Below are 12,500 nucleotides of genomic sequence, written 5' to 3'. Positions count from 1 at the left end.
AGCAGGCATCCCTAAAAGTGTAAATGTAAGTAACAATAAATATATTCAACAGGTTGAATTTATTGTTTATTTGTATCATATACATAAAAACACAAACAAAAATAATATTAATTAAAATATGAGGCAATGAATTTGAAAAAGGAGAATCATGTGAGGAGTTAGAAGAAGTAAGGGAAGAAATAATATATTTAAATTAAAACCTTTAAAGGGTAAAAGAAAAATGATCCAACCTTAAATACATTTTCCTAACATCCAGAGAGGCATGTCTTTAGTGCAGAAGAAATGTCCTAGGAAAATATCTCCAGAGTTTAACACAGCACAACATATATGAAAAAAGTAACGGAATGTAGACAAGTTTAGCTATGAGGAAATAACCAGGGAAGGCTGGGTAAAGACTGATGATAGAGATGAGTGAAGAAATGACATGGGACCTTACGGGCTATCGTCCTATAGAACAAAGGGACTACTGACCTGTAGAGTAAACACAGCCTGGAAAGAGAGCATACAAGTGACTCAGTTGCATAGTAAAGTGACTGAGGAGCTCACCGAGGCCGCAGGGAAGAAAATAATGGCTGTGAAAGTATCAAAGGAGTCACTGTGACTTCAATTCAAGACTCAGCTTCCTCTCTGAAAGGAGAAATAAGGGGTGGGAATGAGCCAAGCAGCCATGAAAAGCTGTCAGAGTGGACTTCAGTGAGGCTGAGACCCGTGCTGAAATGTGCCTAGTTTGTCAGAGCCCAGTGACTCTTAGAGACAGGGACTTCCTGGGGCACATAGTCAACTTGACTTCCTAGTTTACTTTCTGTGCAGAGAGGAGGCAGCCACACACTGATGTGTATCACTGCTGGCACAGAAGTACACAGATGTCTGAGAAAGGGAAGTTTTCTCCAGAATGAGAGAGAAGGTCTCTGTCCTTGCTCTGATGACCTTGTACCCATCAGGGACATCTCCTTTCTCTGTGCTGCCATCACGATATGAATAATAGATGAGCCTCAGTCCATGACCCAGGTCCTGCCGATACCAGTACATATTGTTGTGGTTATCCGTCTGGTGACAGCTTAGTTCCACCTTTCCTCCTGTTACTGTCACCTTGCTTCTTGGGCTTTGGGTGACTGCAGCCTCCATGTGTTCTGTAATAGAGGGAGACAGAGCCTGATGATGTCATCTCAGCTAAAAGACTTCTGAAATCTGTGTCCTCTCCAGCACTCACTTGCACACAGGAGACTCAAGGTAACACAGAAGAGCCTGAAGTTCATCTCAGGACCCAGGCAGGATCTGATGTCTTCTAGTCCTGTTTCTGGAAACTAGAGCTGGGGCTCTTAGTGGCTTAGTGATGTCACTGTCTGCAACAAATGCTTCAACTGCACAGTTAACATGCCACACCCCTTTCCTACAGTAACAAGTTGATTTTAAAGCAGAGTCTCCTAATTACATTATGCAACAATATTTATAACGGATATACAAATATTGCCAACAGAAGTCAGAAAGAATTTGCTGCTTGTTTTTTTTTCTTTCTAGATGCATGTGCACTTTCTCTGATTTTAGTCAGGGTTGGGGTAAGGATTATTAAAAATGTAAACCAAATCTCGACCCTATGACAATACAAACTTTATTTGGCTTAATATTACTCATGTATAACCTGCAGCCTCTCCCCAGACATACACACTAACTCCAGCTAGTTTTATAACATAAGAGACAGTGAGCTGTTACATTTTGACCCAAAATGGGAAGCACCAAGGAAATGAAGAACTTTGAGTTAGAAGTCAAGGAGCTGCAAATTTTAAGCCTTGTGTTGATATTCTCAAACATAAAATATTGGGAATTTTATAAGCCATTGATTCCTATTGATGTATAGAACTCTTCATCTACAAAATGCATACACTGGTTATGACCACACCCAAGCACAGAGTAGGGTTTCCTACCACTGTCTAGGAGCTGGAAGGGACTTGTAGAGATGTGAAAACACCTGGATCTTGGGACCCACGCCAGTTTTAAGACCACTCTGTATGGGATCAGGTAAGTAGTGAGGGGATTAGTAAAGATCTAGAAGCATTTCTGGGCCCTGGCTAAGGTTGTGTATCATCTCTGCCCCTCTCTAGTATGAAACTAGCAAGAGCAGGAAGATTAAGGGACAGAACGCCTGTCACTCTGTGAGGCTGTGGTGAGCTGGCACAGAAGTACACAGCAGAGTCCTCCAGCTGCAAGGCGCTCATGTTCATCTCAGAGTGATAGTCACTGAACTGCTTCACTGAGAATCGGTTGGGGATGTTTCCTCTCTCTCCCTCCATTTTTTCATAATGCCGAATGAGGAACTTCAGTTCCTGGCCCAAAGTTTGTTGATACCAGAACACAGTGTCATGTCCAGAGATGGGAGTACATTTCACAAAGGACCTTCCTCCCTTTGCTTTGATTATGTATCTTGGAGACTGGATGACCCCGGGATTTGCTGAACCTGGGGAGGCAGGAGACAGGAGTGAGCATCTAGAGAAAGAGTGCACGGGTACAGCAGCAGTAGAGGAGCTCAGGAGCGGTCCCCCCAGAGCTCAGGACTCACTTGTTCCCAGGAGAAAGACAGTGACACAGCAGAGCAGGCTGGGGCCCCAGGCAGAGCCAGGGAGGGCAGTGCCCCACATCCTTCTCCTCAGCATGCTGCTCTCCCTGGTGAGAGCAGGAGTCAGTTCCTCCTTTCAGCTCATTGCCTGTGATGTCAGGTTCTGAGGTCAGTGATTTCATTGGCTCCCATAGGCCCTGTGTACCCTTTAGCATAATCTGCTGGTTTAGTTCTTCCCCGTTTGGCTCAGCCTGCATAGTGGAATGGGGGTGTTGACTGTGCTGAGGACAAAATGTCTGGGTGTAGGAAACTCCATTTCCCCCTTTCTCTGAGGCAGTTGTTTCCTTCTCTTTTCCTAGCTCTAGGTGTTTTCGAATGTGAAGACTGTAGGTCGCTTCCTGTGATGATTCTCAGTGAGAAAAGATGATTGATTACCTGACCCTCACCCTGTACCTACTGAGCCTGCACTGTTTCTGGTTCCATAGCTAACACCCTACTTGGACTCCATATTACACCTCTGCATCCACCTTCTCAAGCACTGTTTACAGCTCACTTGGTGCATCTGCAGTGCCCTCTAGTGACCTGGTGCATATTCAATGAGATGTACCTCTATTGGTTGTAGGGGACGCTGGGAGCTCCCAAAATCAGGCGTCAGGGTTAGGCTAGAAAACATCAAGAGTTGAAGAGTAGTTGCAGTTTCAATTTACCTACAGAAATACCAAGTTTTATCTAAGCCAGTGAGGGAACTCATTCAAAAAAGAATAAATTCTAAGTCATATCACATTGTAGACATTCATTAGTCATTAGATGCCACGTGAAATTGGAAGGCGTGGCCAGGGCAAAATATTTTTTAGTTCAGAGGAAATTTTATGAAGGGCTGACTGGGGAGGCTATCAGAGGAGGAGCCTAGGGAGCACTTGGGAAAATAGACCAATCCAAGGAAGAGAAAGCAGAGAAGGGTAGAATGTTGGAATTGTTGTAGACATCTAGCTAGTCTTTAAAGAAGTTTTAATGGAATTCCCAGTTACATCTTTTACCATTTGAGGTAACTCAGCTTACTTACACCTTATGCTTATTTTCTTTGTGTTTCTTAAGAATATTATCTTCACATTTATCAAGACTTTTTTCTGGAACACTCAATCTCCTAGTAATTACAGTCAGCTCTTTCTCACCACAGACACTGCCAACTTTTACTTCGGTCTTTGCACGCCTCCCTCATCTCTATAAACTGGTTAAGGTATTGCTGCAGTTACACTGTTTAATATCAGTGTCATCCAATTTGTCAGAAATAGTTTGGTTTCTAGTGACTGATTTCTCTCCTAGTGATTAGTCCCATTTTGTCCCTGCTTTGCAATGCTATAGCCTCTTATTAGATGCCAAACTGTATATTTGGTGTTTAAGGATGCTACTTCTTATTACACTCATAGATTTATTATATAATTTCTTACACCATCGAGAAACAAAAATCAAGGAAATTCCCAACAGATAGTTATTGATCCCTGCAGATACATATATAAAAGAATAGATGAAATATTGTCATATTTGTGATGTATATATAAACATTTTTGTAAATATAGCATTCATATGAAAAATTCTGTCTATAGTGATTAATAACCTATGATTTTAAAAAAGTTTGGGGAAGTAGACTAACAGATAAAAGGTTTATTATAATATTGTAATAAATGAAACAGTGTATACTTGAAGGATCTGACGACAGAGCAATATAACAGAATACAGACCCAGAAAAACTATCAAAGCATATGAAACTATTGCCTTATGATAAATGTGATTTTCTTCACCAGTGAAGTAAGTAAATGTTATCCCTTAGCAAATACCACAGGATGAATTGCATAACTATGTAGAAAATTATACAGTGACCTTTCTTATATAGAGAGAGTAATTGTAGCTGCATTGCAAATTAAAATGTAAAAGTGTGAAATTTTATAAAAAGATATATATGAAAGAATGATTGCTTTGTATAGCAGATAAAAATATACAATAAAAACTAAAAAAGGAACAATTTAATAACTTTGAATTAAGAACTTTTGTTCATCAAAATATACCCTGTTAACTAGGCAGTGTTGACACATACCTTTAATCCCAGCACTCAGGAGGCAGAGGCAAATGAATCTATGTGAGTTTGAGGTCATTTTGGTCTACACAATGAGTTACAGAACAACCAGAACTGCATAAAGAAGCCTGTTTTGAAAGATATATATATATATGATATGTGTATTGTACATAAATATGGAAATCAACTCAGTATATATACATCACCAGAAGTCATTTTAAAAATGCTTAACTTATTTGATCGTTACACCATATAGGAGTGTGTGCACTGTATTTCATAAATATATGTAATTAAAATACGAATATTTAAAAATGAAGTTTAGTTTATTGTCTCAATGACAGTCTTGTAATCCAAGTGCTCAGGTGGCAAAGTCAAACAAATCTAGCCTACTAGAACATCCAGGTCTCATTGAAGAGATCTTGTCTCGGAAAAAAAATAGCACCAAAGAAATAATAAGGCTGACCGTTGGCTTCCACAAATACACAGACAGACAGACAGACAGACAGACACAAGCACAAACACTCACACACACACACACACATATTACCACAACCATATACATACACACAAACACACATGCATATTCAGACCAACATAGAAGAACACACACACACACACACACACAAACACATACTCAACAAAAAGATGAACAACTGGAAGGAGACAGAGAGCACCAGTGTCTGATGAAAGTTCCCATGCCTCAGGGGAGCCTGGGGACTGATGGAACTACTTCAGAACTTCTGTTTGGGTCATCTTGAAGTTGTTGTTTTTAACAGCTTTCCAAGTGTGGTTGTATTTTATGAAATCAAGCTAAATTTGACTTTCTGTTTTTCTACATTAAAGAAATCTATTTATTTACACATAACTCAGAGTTTTACAAACACGCTTGGCTGAAGGATCCTTTAAATTAATCAAGCCCATTAACATTTTACATAGACCATATGTTGAAATTTTCACCATATAGCCTGAGAAATGGAGGAGGAGACTAAAATGCCAATGGAAGATTAAAGAGAAAAACATAAAAGGTTCCTAATAGAGCTTTCTCAGTCTCTTTAGAATGGGTGGAATGCTTACTTTTCATTAATGAGGGTGATGATACAATCCTCATTTATACAAATGCATTTTCCAAAGGTCAGTCATGATTATTATCCTAATAAATGTCTCAACAATCTATGAGCTGTAACAATTGCTCTTTATATACATGAGAAAATGAGGCTTACTGCAATAAATGATTTGTGGATCACAAATTGATAAAAGATCGAGGCAGTACCTTAACACAGGTGCTATTAGTTGGTACAAAAGTGCTATTGCATGCAGTAATTTTTTAACATGGTTGCATTGAAAGTAAAGATATTGGAAAGTGTCCTACATGACTTAAGTCTAAAACTTTTTAAATCAAAGGTAATGAAAACAATGATATTAAGACTTTAATAGGCTGTTACCTTAATTTAATGATATTAGGAAACATTTCTGGCAAATAACACCCATCATTCATCTCTATGTTTGAAATGCAAACACAGATACAATCAGGTTAATTTGTATTTGTTGAGGAAAGGCAAATTAATGAAAACATCTTACTCTAAGATAAGAGTCTTTAGCTATTTGTAGCCAGCTCCTCATATTTAATTACGTTATCTTAAACTAATAGAATCGTTGGCTACCAGGCTCATGTGGGATTGGGTGTACTTTTGAAACAGCTAGCTGGCAGTAACAATAAAGTGGAATGAGTGCAGTGTTGTTGAAAGAAATCAAAAGTAGTATATGGGCATAGTTCAACTCATGTTGTTCCGGGGGACTGTTGCTTTTCATGACTAACTTTTATAGGAATTATTTAGGTCCTAATCGTTTTTAAACTGTCCTTGACACTGCTTTATTCTGGCCAGGCCACTGTTTAGTATAGTGTAGGTCTGTGCTAGTGGCATTCAGGGTGGAATTGTTTGTAAATACAATGCAATTTTGTATTTAGTGTTTGGGTCTATTTGTATTTATTTGTATCCTTGAAACTAGGCTCCGGTGGTGTATCCCAGTTAAGGATCTACAGTACCTCAAGAATACTAGGGAGTGACAATCCAAATTCACCAGGACTCAGCATCACCTCTTTCACAACCCGAAGGTCATTTCCTGACCTCCCTCCCCTGAAGAACCCCTGAAATTCCACATTCTTTTGTTCTTTTTGAGTCAAGAGTCAAGTCATTGTTCAAGGCTTAGCAGGGTTTAGGACAGCAGTGAAGAGGGAGTGGCCTCTGAGGTTTGTGAGCAGGGAGGAGGTGACTGTGCTCTGCTGTGGCTAAGCTGCTGGCGCAGAGGTACACCGCTGAGTCCTCCTGCTTCACGGGCTGGATCTTCAGAACAGAGTAGGATCCCTCAGGCCTCTCTGCAGAGAAGCGATCACCAGGCAGCCCTGATTTGTCTGTTGGGATTTCATTCTGGAAATAAATCAGAAACTCTGGGCCTTGCCCCGATTTCTGCTGATACCAGAAAAGGCCCAAGTGACCTGAAATTGGATCACACCTGAAAGATACATTCTGTCCCTTTTTGATGACACTGTGAGGGGGAGACTGGGAGACTCCAGCCTTGGTGTGATCTGTGGAGAGAGAAATGGAGAAAATATATATTTCTGTCAAGCACAGATGTATATGTATATATACACACACAGAGTGAGATAGAGGAGGACAGCGTGGAATTACATGGCATGCTGAGGACTCACCTGTCCCCAGGACACAAAGAGCCAGACAGCAGAAGAGCCTGAAGTCCATGGCAGGATCAGCAGAGAATGACAACTGTCTAGATCCCTGTCCCTGTGAGCAGCAGAGTAGGAGGGGCATCCCTTGTACCCACATGACAGATCTCACAGTGGCTTCACTGAACCTCAGGACTATTTAATAGTAAACATAGGATAGGGTTCCAGGTAGTCTAAGATGTGTCAATCTCTCCTGGAGACTAGAAGGTAAGTGCATTATTTATCATAGCAAACACTATAAGATGAAAATAAATAGTAAGGATTTCAAGAAAAATGCTAAACTTCAGTTTACTTTTAACGCATTCTGATTCTAAGAACACAATTGGCTGTCCTCTATACCCCAAATCCTACTTGGCTCACTCTATTCTTTTTACTGAGTCAGTTGGCTGTTGTCACCTAGATATTTCAACAGTACCTCACACCAGAGATCTGAGTACTGACTTCCATCCTCCTTCCAAGATGCCTTATTTTTGGCCTTGTTCCTGAATCCACCTTTCCCTATTTCAGCCTGGAAGGAAGCACTGGTTGTTCAAGACTCGATGAAAAAAATTGCTAAATCCTTATCCCAAAAACAGACTGAATTAATTCAGAACAGCAAGAGACAGAATTCTGCCTCTGACAGACACCAACTCAAGTTGCAATCTTCAGTTAATTTTTAAGGGTTAAAAATTTCACCAATTAATCTCCTTACTTCCGTGATGCTTTCGGTCCTCAACCCTTTACTATGGTATCTCTTAGTTTTGATTTTCAGCAATGTTTTTAAAAGATGCTCCAAAACTTTGCTTTCAAAACACACCTTACTTTTTTTCCATTTTTTTCCCCAAGAAAGGGTTTCTTTGTGTAGCCTTGGCTGTCCTGCAATTGGCTCTGAAAACACACCTTAATTTCCTAGGAATCAGAACCTTCTGCCCTAACACTCTAACAGGACAATAAAAATGGATCGTTGTTGATTTTCTTCACAATCTGAATTATAGATAATAAATAGCTTGCTACTATTGCTAGTTTGACTCCTGTCATGAAACTGCATCGTTGGAACCCTTCATGTGAGGAGCAATAATTGCAGCCTTTGTCACTCTAGACAAGATAGATTTGGTTTAAAAAGATGATAAAGGACCATTGGCAACAGTGTAAAGAGTAGAGACAGCCTAGCACAGTCTCTGCTCTGAGGGCACCCTACTGAACCCCTTTATCAGGGAGTCCTCGGCCTGTTTACAGAGCAGGATCAGCTCTGTAAACAATGAGAATGAAGAAGCCTTCAGCTGCAGGCATTCCCTGCCACTAACTTGTCAATTTCCCGCATGGTCCCAGTTTGTGCTGTTGCTCATAGACGATGCCATTTGAAGGTTTATTCCTGCTGTCCATTATCATCTGTTTTCAAGAGGTCTGAACAAGAATGGTGTTGGGGCCTGTGCTGTGGCGATATTCTGGCTAGAGTACTCCACGGAGACAAAAGGAAGTTCAGCAGTTGTATGTTCTGAGATTTTTCCCGAGGGTTTCTACTGTTATTTCACCCCAAGACACAAAGTGTAGTTAAACAGAGGAGCCTTGTTTTTAGTCCAGAAATCTTAGACTTTGATATACAAGGCTCCTATAGTAAGGCTTGGCACACTCAGAGAAGAAATTACAAAAATGCATCCAATATCCACATGACCATAAGAGACAAAGGTATACCCAAGAGGAAGACTTGCCCTGGGGGAAGGTTTGAAAAGGTCTCTCAGAGTTTCAGTGCTACAGGGGCAAAGCTGAGAGCTTTGAGCTTCAGATTCTGGTCCATGTATATCTGTGATGCTGTTCCTGATCATGACACCATTCCCAAGTATTCCTAAGGGTTGTTCAGTTTGTGACCTTCTGCCCAGTCCATTGTTGTGTGCACTGCTTTCTACACAGTGATAGAGTCAAAGACGAAGTTAGGCTGACTTTACAGGAGAGTCATGCAGCTTTGCTAGTGTTTCCCAAGCTTTGTTGTATACATGCCTCTGGGAGTAGACATGAGAGTAAGGATGGAGATTGCCAGTGAATGGCAAAACCCTTTGCTTCCAGGTATCGTGTTGTCTCCAGGTATCCACAGATCCAAAAACACCTTCAGTAGTGAGAGTCTTAGACTTAACGGTTGACATGCATCACAGATACACAGTGTCGCAAACCTTGTTCTTGCTGCTTGAATCTTGCAGGCATATGTTACCTCTCTTTTCCCAGGAAACTCTGCCTCTTTGATCAATTGCTCTATACCATGTGTCTCCTGGATTTTAGGTCAATTTTCACTCCCTAGGAGCTAAGGTTAACCTGTGGTTTCACCCTGAACATGTGGCCAATCTAAACAGTCAGCAATGTCTTCAAAAGAATAACACTTATCTGATAATGTTAGAATGTTTATATATTCATCTTCCAATGGAAGTGTTAAAAGAGGAATATAAAACTGTTATAAATTATGGGCATTACTTAAGGAGATTGAGACAAAGGAAAGTTTTCAAAAACATAAAGGAAAGAAATTACATTAGCCACCTTAATACAAAGTTTAATGATCATGGAAACCCAATGTTGGAGTGGTAAGGGTTGTTGCTGGGCAAGTGTTCTGTTCAGAATCGTGCCTGAATTGTTGCCATCTTACAGAATGCTATAGATACACTTTGGTATTGAAATCTGTGCATATGTGGGAGGTGTGTACAGCATGGAGTGGGTGGAGACAGAGAATTCTCTTTGAAGCCTTCAGAAGTTTTCTAAAAAGTACTTATCTCAGACAGGCAGGCATGAGTCTACGCCCTTTCTAACACCCCAGATCCTATTTTATCTAGATGTGAAAAGACTTTCATTCTGATGTCGTCAAACTTTCATGACACAAATACATCTGAAACATTCATCACTTGGCCCTACCGTTTCCTCCTACCTTCTATCATTTTGTTCTTTAGGACTTTTCCCTTTCTGTACTCAGGAACATATCCTATGTCTCCAGTGAACAGAATAACCTTAATCTTAAACATCACTGGAAGAGATTCCCCACCAGTCCAATGTTAAATTACACTTTACTCTCTAGAGAGGTCACTCGCAATGTCTGATATTCTGAAACACTGTTAATTGCAAGAATCAATTGATTTTAGCTGTAGAGTAACACCCCAACAAAACTGAAGGTGAGCCATTCCCACCATCTTCTGGGAAAAGACTAGCTTGAAGTTCCACTGGTGTGTCTTCTCCAGGATTTTCTATGTGTTCACTTTCTGAGTTTATCACCACCATTTCAATGTCAGTGGGCCCTATTTCCATCATCAGGATGATTCCTCTGAGTCTATCTATGTACTGAGGAGGCAGAAGAGGGGTTTGAGTCCTCCTGATTCTCACCTTCACAGTTCTATAATGATGGAAAGGTTGTGTTTGGATGACAGACGGTGAAGGAAAGTGGGAGCTAGCTTTGAGAGCACTCCATGTCACACGCAGGATGGTAGAGCATAGATAGCCATCTTCACTTTTTGCCTCATACCCACCACTACCGAGGCCATAGCCTCCTGCCTTGCTATTAAGGTGTCAAACTGTAGATATTAACTCAAAAAGTTCTAAGAAACAGTATCACTTCCATTTCCAGATGCATTTTGGAAAATAAGGTTCTTATTGTTTTTTACTGGTTCTAATTGCCCTGGATTTCCACAAAAATCCCTTTCTCAGGTATGTGTCTTTGCTTGAGCCATTAAACTGAACTGCTGGATAAAAGAGAAGGTTGTGTCACAGACTTCAAACAACTTAGGTAGTGATCTTGGGAGTCCTGAGGTCTCTTTATTGAGTTCTCAACTGCCTCTCTTTTCTTCTTCATCCCTGTGCTTTCTTCCCAACCTATGCAAAGAAGATATTTCGTGTGTGTGTGCTGGTTAGTTTTTTTTTGGGGGGGGGGTTGTGAAATTCACAAAAGTTACCCAGATTGAGGGAACCTCAAATGAGAAAATGTTTCCATCAGACTGGCCTGTAAGCAAACCTCTTGGTCAGTTTCTTGATTATGGTTGATATTGGAGAGCCCAACTTACTGAGGGTGGTGCCATCCCTGGGCAAGTAACTTTGAGTTGCACAGAAGAAGAATAAAACGTCAGGGGTAACAAGCCAGTGAGCAGTGTTCTTCTATGGCCTCTGCTTCCTACCCCTATGTTCTTGCCTTGACTTTATGCCCAGATCCTTTCCTCTTATTTGCAAAACTGTAACCTGTAAGCCAAATAAGTTCTTTCTTTCCCAAATTACTTTAGTCATTGTTCCTTATCTCAGAAATAGAAAGCAAACTAGGAAAATATGTATATGTGTGTAGACATAGCTACACAAATATATAATACATACATAATATATACATACAGAAAAAAAGAGAAGGAGAAAGAAGCTACTTTCCCCTTTTAAATTTTAATGAGAACTCCTCACAGAGCTCCTTTCTTAGATTGGCCACCTTTGTATCTCTTCTACATCTAAGAACAGAAGTTTTTTTTTTTTTCAAATATAAGCTCTCAAGGCAGGATGAGGAAAAAACACATGCAATCCCTTCCTACCCAGTGCCAGGATCAAGATAGCTTACCTCCCCATGAAGAGGGGTACATGGCGCCCTCTATTTACAGTCCTTATTCTGAAGACTGGCAACCCAACATAGTCTCAGGCTTCTCCATCTTCCACTCCAGTGGCAATATGATTCCTATGGTGCCATTAGATGAAGAAGTAACCAGGCTGTCAATGATCATTGGGAGCTATCACTTATTCAGTCTGAATACAGATATCAGTCTTTTTATAAAGCAAAGGTAGCTCCCATTCATGGCACTCTCTGAGCACTAAGTGAGACACTAAGTTGGGTTTCAGAGGCTGCATCTCTGTTTTTCCTCCCTTCCTGTCATATGATGGGAAGGATACTATAGGGATTCTTAGATACACTAGAACTATGAATGACAGAAGAACTGAGTTCATCAGCTAGATGCTGAAGACAGGAAAAGCCTTGAGCACAAGGAAGTTCTTCAGAGAGTTGAAGAAAAATCTGGCAGAACTTAAAAAATCATTCAGCAATGATGCTAAGATAATTATGACAGAATTATAAATGTCTTCCTATTATAGAAAAGGAGACAGTAAATTAAATGCTCTCTCAGTGTATGTGTGTGTGTCCGTTTGTCTCACTCTCTTTCTCACTTTCT

General features: G+C 40.4%; 2 gene segments (V, D, J or C); both read right to left on the bottom strand.

Moving 5' to 3' along the window:
* Positions 1–755: 755 nt before the first annotated feature.
* LOC126505192 (T-cell receptor beta chain V region C5-like) lies at positions 756–1,323 on the bottom strand. The segment is given in 2 exon segments: positions 756–1,130; positions 1,211–1,323. Coding segments are annotated over 2 exon segments (381 nt in total).
* A 5,503-nt stretch (positions 1,324–6,826) lies between these two features.
* On the bottom strand, positions 6,827–7,401 carry LOC126505232 (T cell receptor beta variable 7-8-like). The segment is given in 2 exon segments: positions 6,827–7,206; positions 7,330–7,401. Coding segments are annotated over 2 exon segments (429 nt in total).
* Positions 7,402–12,500: the final 5,099 nt, after the last annotated feature.

This window comes from Alexandromys fortis, unplaced genomic scaffold, assembly GCF_014885135.2.
Source record: "Alexandromys fortis isolate MF-2015 unplaced genomic scaffold, M_Fortis_MF-2015_v1.1 scaffold_57, whole genome shotgun sequence".
In the NCBI taxonomy this organism is placed as follows: Eukaryota; Metazoa; Chordata; class Mammalia; order Rodentia; family Cricetidae; genus Alexandromys; species Alexandromys fortis.
This window is presented reverse-complemented; position numbering and strand designations above follow the sequence as displayed.